This window comes from Eptatretus burgeri, chromosome 9 (assembly GCF_056783735.1).
Source record: "Eptatretus burgeri isolate ZD-2024b chromosome 9, Ebu_testis_v1, whole genome shotgun sequence".
In the NCBI taxonomy this organism is placed as follows: domain Eukaryota; kingdom Metazoa; phylum Chordata; class Myxini; order Myxiniformes; family Myxinidae; genus Eptatretus; species Eptatretus burgeri.
This window is the reverse complement of record NC_140969.1, coordinates 1674324-1681776: the sequence shown is the minus strand read 5'-3', so window position 1 is coordinate 1681776 and position 7453 is coordinate 1674324. Positions and strand designations below refer to the sequence as shown.

At 51.2% G+C, this 7453-nt stretch overlaps 1 protein-coding gene and 1 pseudogene across 2 annotated transcripts in view; one reads left to right on the top strand and one right to left on the bottom strand.

Moving 5' to 3' along the window:
• Window positions 1-503: 503 nt before the first annotated feature.
• Window positions 504-7453, top strand: part of POLE (DNA polymerase epsilon, catalytic subunit) — a 153857-nt gene continuing 146907 nt past the window's right edge. For both annotated transcript variants that reach the window (XR_015061403.1, XM_085893868.1), the window contains exon 1: window positions 504-692. Coding sequence is in view for 1 of the 2 variants with exons in the window: in XM_085893868.1 (XP_085749994.1) it covers window positions 634-692 (59 nt within the window). In the remaining variant the exon portion in view is untranslated. The remainder of the gene's footprint in view (window positions 693-7453) is intronic.
• LOC147019419 (uncharacterized) overlaps window positions 4985-7453 on the bottom strand; it is a 3125-nt pseudogene continuing 656 nt past the window's right edge.

Here is a 7453-nt window from a genome sequence, read left to right as displayed (position 1 = left end):
CATGATAGAGGAGTAATGTTCAAACAGAACGATCGGATTTATTGCCATACCAAAAATCATGGCAAACAAAGCCAAGCTAGGTCCCACAATGCAACGCGCCCCGGAACTCCCTCTCTTTTCCAAACCAAAGCACAGCACTTCCGGTACAATGAACATAAAGTAAAAACAGCAAACGAATGTAACACCATTTTACACCTTCGACCCCTTAGACCGTTTCAATTCCAAGGTTTGATCATCACAGCCAGCAATGGCGTTCAAATCGTTGCTAAGAAATTGGTTTCACCGCGCGCTAAAATTATGGCAGCCGTCGTCCACCTATCAAAGTTCATATGTAATTTATAAGCGGTGTATAATACTTGAACAGTGTTTACTAAATTGCCCATCAATCTGAAAACGTACAATTTAATTGATGTAAAATATTATTCCTCACACCGTACTAAAATATATCATTAATTCGTACTGTACCTGAATGAAAAGTCAAATGAACACTCCGGAAGGTCGATTCAAGGAAACACAGGAAGTGGCGTCACAAAGTGGAGCTTGATCGGCGGATTTGGCGCGAAACTTGTTCACTCGCGAGATCCTGAGAGGATTTCCAACACACGGGAGAAGCGTCTCTGTGTCGAGCGGGAGATGCCCTTGTTTGGGAGAAAGTTCGCGAAGAAGACGCGCTGGCACGATGGCGATGACGGGTACGTTTGTTCGGTTTGTTCGGGAATCATTGACATGAACAAGGAGGATGAGACGAGTCACAAGATTGGACAAAATTATTTATTATATTCACTTATTACGAGGTTCGGTTCATCTCGCCACTCGTTTTGTGTTGTGCAGTGTATGACTTACCACTTGGTTTTAATTTTATTATCACTGTCATCACCGTCACCGTCTTCACCGTCACCGTCCTCACCGTCACCGTCATCACCGTCACCGTCATCACCGTCACCGTCATCACCGTCACCGTCCTCACCGTCACCGTCCTCACCGTCACCGTCCTCACCGTCACCGTCCTCACCGTCACCGTCCTCACCGTCACCGTCCTCACCGTCACCGTCCTCACTGTCACCGTCCTCACCGTCACCGTCTTCACCGTCACCGTCATCACCGTCACCGTCTTCACCGTCATCACCGTCACCGTCTTCACCGTCACCGTCATCACCGTCACCGTCATCACCGTCACCGTCCTCACCGTCACCGTCGTCACCGTCACCGTCGTCACCGTCACCGCCGTCACCGTCACCGCCGTCACCGTCATCGCCGTCACCGTCACCACCGTCACCGTCATCACCGTCACCGTCTTCACCGTCATCACCGTCACCGTCATCACCGTCACCGTCATCACCGTCACCGTCATCACCGTCCTCACCGTCACCGTCATCACCGTCACCGTCATCACCGTCACCGTCATCACCGTCAACGTCATCACCGTCACCGTCTTCACCGTCACCGTCTTCACCGTCACCGTCTTCACCGTCACCGTCTTCACCGTCACCGTCTTCACCGTCACCGTCTTCACCGTCACCGTCTTCACCGTCACCGTCTTCACCGTCATCACTGTCACCGTCATCCTCGTCACCGTCATCACTGTCACCGTCATCCTCGTCACCGTCATCACCGTCACCGTCTTCACCATCACCGTCACCGTCTTCACCATCACCGTCACCGTCTTCACCGTCTTCAACCTCACCGTCTTCACCCTCACCGTCTTCACCCTCACCGTCTTCACCCTCACCGTCTTCACCCTCACCGTCTTCACCCTCACCGTCTTCACCCTCACCGTCATCACCGTCACCGTCATCACCGTCACCGTCATCACCGTCACCGTCATCACCGTCACCGTCATCACCGTCACCGTCATCACCCTCACCGTCTTCACCCTCACCGTCTTCACCCTCACCGTCTTCACCCTCACCGTCTTCACCCTCACCGTCTTCACCCTCACCGTCTTCACCCTCACCGTCTTCACCCTCACCGTCTTCACCCTCTCCGTCTTCACCCTCACCGTCTTCACCCTCACCGTCTTCACCCTCACCGTCTTCACCCTCACCGTCTTCACCCTCACCGTCTTCACCCTCACCGTCTTCACCCTCACCGTCTTCACCCTCACCGTCTTCGTCACCGTCTTCACCGTCACCGTCACCGTCTTCACCCTCACCGTCATCACCGTCACCGTCATCACCATCACCCTCACCATCACCCTCACCGTCTTCACCCTCACCGTCTTCACCCTCACCGTCTTCACCCTCACCGTCTTCACCCTCACCGTCTTCGCCCTCACCGTCTTCACCGTCACCGTCATCATCATCACCGTCACCGTCTTCACCGTCTTCACCGTCACCGTCTTCACCGTCATCGTCATCACCGTCACCGTCTTCACCGTCTTCATCGTCGTCACCGTCACCGTCTTCACCGTCTTCATCGTCATCACCGTCACCGTCTTCACCGTCACCGTCTTCACCGTCATCACCGTCACCGTCTTCACCGTCATCACCGTCACCGTCTTCACCGTCTTCACCGTCACCGTCTTCACCGTTATTAAATTAGACTAGTTCTCTTTGTTAATCCAGTTGGCGATTTATTCCAACTTCAACAATGAACACGGTCTGAAAGACATAAGAATGAACATGATGATTAATAATTATTAAGAATCCTCTATCTCCCCCCAAATATTTGGCATGGAGAATACGTGTGTGTGTGTGTGTGTGTGTGTGTGTGTGTGTGTGTGTGTGTGTGTGTGTGTGTGTGTGTGTGTGTGTGTGTGTGTGTGTGTGTGTGTGTTTGTGTGTGTGTGTGTGTGTGTGTGTGTGTGTTTGTGTGTGTGTGTGTGTGTGTGTATATATGTCTTTCTTTTGGCATGACAAAGACTGAACATGAAGAATATATGCAACTAGCTTTAAAGGCAATTGAAAAACTGGTGAATCAGAAACCAAACGCAATGTCAGTAATGGTCAATGCCAGAATCACATGTCATAGTCAGAGTGCCAGGCAGGCTTGCTAGTGCTGCGGCCGGACCGTCTGGGTGCAGCAGCTGTTTGGCGACCGTAATGCGTTTGGAACCGCCGACCTGAGGAGGTGATATTGGGGGTGCTGCACCGATATGTCGAGTTACGTGCGACGACTTAGCCATAGATGGGGTTGTAGCATCATCACAGAGCCGACGGTGGCCGGGAGGGCTTCGGTTGACCCTGGGTGATTCAACAGGAACCGTAGCAGGTGGCTGCTGTGGAGTGGCGTCAGAGTTGACGGTGGGATGTTGCGGTGGCATTGGGCTAGTAATGGATGGGCCATAAGCCTCCTTGTGACTGGTCGGGGTTGTGGTGTGCACGATGTTCCGCCAAACCTTCAGTCTCTGCACTCCAATATCACCATCGATCGTCAATCTTGGTAGCGGTGTTAGCGCGGGAATGTACTTTCGCAGGAATTTTCTATTGCACAGAGTAACCCTTCTTGAACCATCAACTTTCACCACATATTGGTCAAACTGGCGAACCTCGATGATGATGCCGGTTTTGTCCCATTTGAGGGGGTGTGGCCCGATCTGATTCTGGACGTGAACACATTCGCCGACAACAAGGGGCAAGAGTCTCTTGGTATGTTCAGACTGGCGCTCAGCGTCTCTCATGTGGCGGTTGTGGAGTGCTTCCTCCCGAGCCGCCAGAGTCTCACGCCAAGTGTTATGAGGTTTGTATCTGCCAGGTGGTATTGGGATGAAGCCTCGAATTGGACGGCGGAAAATGCACAACGCTAGAGAGAATGTCTCTGTCTGGGGTATTTCTATACTGGAGCATGGCATGCTGGAATGCATCGGTATCAAGGCCTTCATTAGGGCTAGTGTTGTCCATGATAAGACGCTTCACAGTCTTGACACCAACTTCAGCACGGCAGTTGCTATGTGGATAAACTACTGAGGAGAGTCGATGAGGTACACCCCAGTCCTTGAGGAATTGACGCGTAGCGACGGCTGTGAATTCAGGACCACCATCGGAAGCTAATTCATCAGGAATACCAAATGTGACAAAGGTACGTCTTAGGCAAGCTATGAGTCCACCTGCACCATGTGACGCTCTCTCAACTCTCGACCAGTTAGAATACCGGTTGACCACCACCAAGTAGTTGCATCCTTTGTAGTGCAAGTAGTCAGCACACATACATTGGAATGGATAATCTGGGGATGTCGGGGGAGTGGGTGGCGCACTTGGATTGGAGGGCGCAATCTGATTACAACATTAGCACCCAGCACGAAGGGCCGCAATGGCAGGGGTGATGCCAGGCCAGAAGATGGAAGACTCGGCTCTCGCAGTCATATAGGTGATCCCTTGATGGGCAGCGTGCAGAGCGGCTAACACCTCGTCCCTGAGGGACGGTGGTATAAGGACACGATCCTTGTAGAGTATGACACCATCAACTGTATGTAGACTATCTTGAAACTGGAAGTACTCGCGTAGGGATCCAGGGAGCTCATGACAGAATTCAGGGATACCTGACTCTATAAGGTCAACAAGGCTCTGCATGTTATTGTCACTGGCTGTTGCGGTTCGAACCCTGTCCCATGTTACAGATTTGAGGCTGAGTGAGGGGAGGGAGGACATGGCAGACGTGGAAACACACCCACTGGGGGTTTCTGGCGCTGATCTACGTAAGCCACCCAGGAGGTTTTTGGAATGCGTCAGGATGATGGGCGTGGAATCAATGGCCGCCATATCATCAGTGAGGGTCAGTTTCACAGGCTCTCCCGTCGGGTGGCGTGAGATGCAGTCTGTGGCGCGATTTCTAATCCCCGGCACATGGACCATCCGGAACCTGTATCGCAGGGTCTTCTCCTTTAAGTTCCTAAGGCGAGAATTCGAGATATCCTCTAGACTTCAATCGTTAAAGATTTTGAGCAGAGGTTTGTGGTCAAGAGCGATTATGAGGTCTTCACATCCCAGAACAAAGTATCTGGCCTTATCTAGGGCGTCAGCAACTGCAAGGGCCTCACCCTCAACTGGTGCGTAATGTGATTCAGCAGGTGGGTGAATCTGTTGCCCACGAGCATGATTTTCCATTCTGTGTGACAACAGAAGGGCTGTATGTTGGTGCAGGTACAGTGTTTCTGCAGTAGCCAGAAGCCAATGCCAGTCTTGGAGCAGTCTGTAGCGAGGCACGTGGGCTTGCTGGGGTCGAATATCTGGACACCCTCCTCGATCTCACTGGCGATGATAGCTTTCGACTCTTCAAATGCATCCTGGAGGTGCTCATCCCAACTTAAACGGTGTACTGGGTTTAAGTAGTTGCCGAAACGGCAACATCTTCTCAGCCATACTGAAAGCGTATGACACTTGATTGACAAGTCCAAACCAAGAACGTACATCTGTGATGTCCTTGGGTGTTGAGAAATCGAGGATTGCGCGTACGTATTTCCTGCAAGGACGGACACTATTGGGAGTTATTTTGAACCCAGCAAATTCCACTATATCTTCACCAAACACAAACTTGTCAGGGTTCAGGGCGATTCCATTCTGTCCACAGGTGTCAAGCCACTGAACAGCTTGGAAGAAACTGTCTTCCAGCGAGTCAGACCATAGCAAGATGTCATCAACACATTTGGTTTTATTAGGGATGTCAGACACGATCTCGTCATAACGCCTTGTATATCAATCGCCAGACGCAATATACCCTTGAGGGGCTGTTTTGTAGCAGTATCTACCCCAGGGTGTGATGAAGGTCGTCAGGTGTCGGTCTTCTCTGCAGATGGGCACGCTATGGTATCCGTTCCATGCATCAAAGACAGTCTTCTTACCGTTCGGAACCGATCTCGCCTGATGAAAGGGTGATGGCGTGTGATGTGTTTCCCGTGTCGCATGGGCGTTGAGGGCCTGGAAATCAACAGTGTGGCATGGCTGGCCATTCTTCTTTGGACAGACAACCCTTCTGTGGCACCAGGTGACGGGTTCACCAATGGGGACTGGCTCAAGTACACCCAAATGTACATCGTGGTCTAGCCCAGCTTTGACCGCATCCCGCCAGTGTGGTGGAACTGGTACCGGTGTGTGGTGTGTCACCGGTTCAGCATTAGGATCCACCATCAGCTTCATGGGCGGGCCATCCATTAGAGGCAATGTTTGATGCTCACAGGTATTAAATGTGCTTGACTTGTAGTATTCAAGGAGATACTGTTGTAGATGCACGCGATTAGCATCAGTTGCGGGGAATGGCAGCTTTGGCGGGGCTGGTGGGGGCCGACGACGCTGAGGGCAATGGCACGCTGTGGTGGGGTCTTCCTGCAAGACTGCTGTTGCGTCCGACTGCTGTACTGTCGGGTCTATACCAATCTTGGGGAAGCTATCTGGGATGATGTTGAGGGCGACACAGGCTTCTCTGCTGAGGAAGAGCTTGTCAGAGCTATCTGTGACTTCGGTCATTTGTCTAGTTTCAACGGCGTGACCCCGTTTGTCTTTGCCCGACAAGCGGAGTACAGTGTCCCCAAGGATATTGATGCCTCCTTTGTTGGCAGTGTGCATTCTCATGGTTACTGGGATGAGGTCAGATTTGCACAAGCCAAGGCGGTGGATGACCTTTATACCAGCAAGGCAACTCTGGCACCCTGTGTCTGCCATCGTGGGGACATAGCAAGCCATGCTCTGAGTGTAAAAGTCAAAGCCAAGGGCTGCGTAGTCTTCGCGCGTGATTTTGACAGTCACATTAACAAATGGTTGAGGTTTTGAACTCTTCCTGATCCATGTATTAGAGAGTTTGTCATAAACATGGTGGTCAAGGATGATGGAACACTCAGAGTGTGATCGACCCGAATTAATAACGTTATCAAACTCATTACATTCATGCCCAGATATGTTAGGAGTTTCATTCGACCGTTGTGCTGATACATGAACAGTACATAAGGTATCAAACACAGCATTTTCATTGTTACTAGAAGAGGCACTCGTGCGTTTTGGTTTGTTTCTACTGCGACATACACTCTCCATGTGATTATCACGATTGCAATGCCCACATCTGTGACCATATGCCGCACATTCTGTCTTGCGAAAGTGGGCTGGGGCGCTCTTCCCGTGTCCCTTTTTGCCACAGTAGGAGCATGGGTCGTTTCTGTCCTTGATGGTTACTTGCTTGGACTTTTGATATGTGCTGCTAGCTGCTTCCACTGAGTGTGTGTCCAGCAGTGTAGATGCTGACCGTTTTCCAGATTATTTCGCCTCAATGAATTGGAAGACGTCCTCCAGGGTCATGTCCTGTTTCTTGTCACCAAGGAGGTCAAGCTGGATCTCAGGGTCGGCAATTCCTCGTGTAAGAACATCACGCATGATCACTTCTGTGTAGTTAACTTCAGCGTCACAACTAGGGCATTTGATGAGGAATTTGCATATTCCCGCTTGACCACGTAGGTGGGCCCCAAAGCTGCGCACTGTTTCATCACGGTCTTGACGCATATTATGTAATGTTACTCTGGCCACCATAGTGT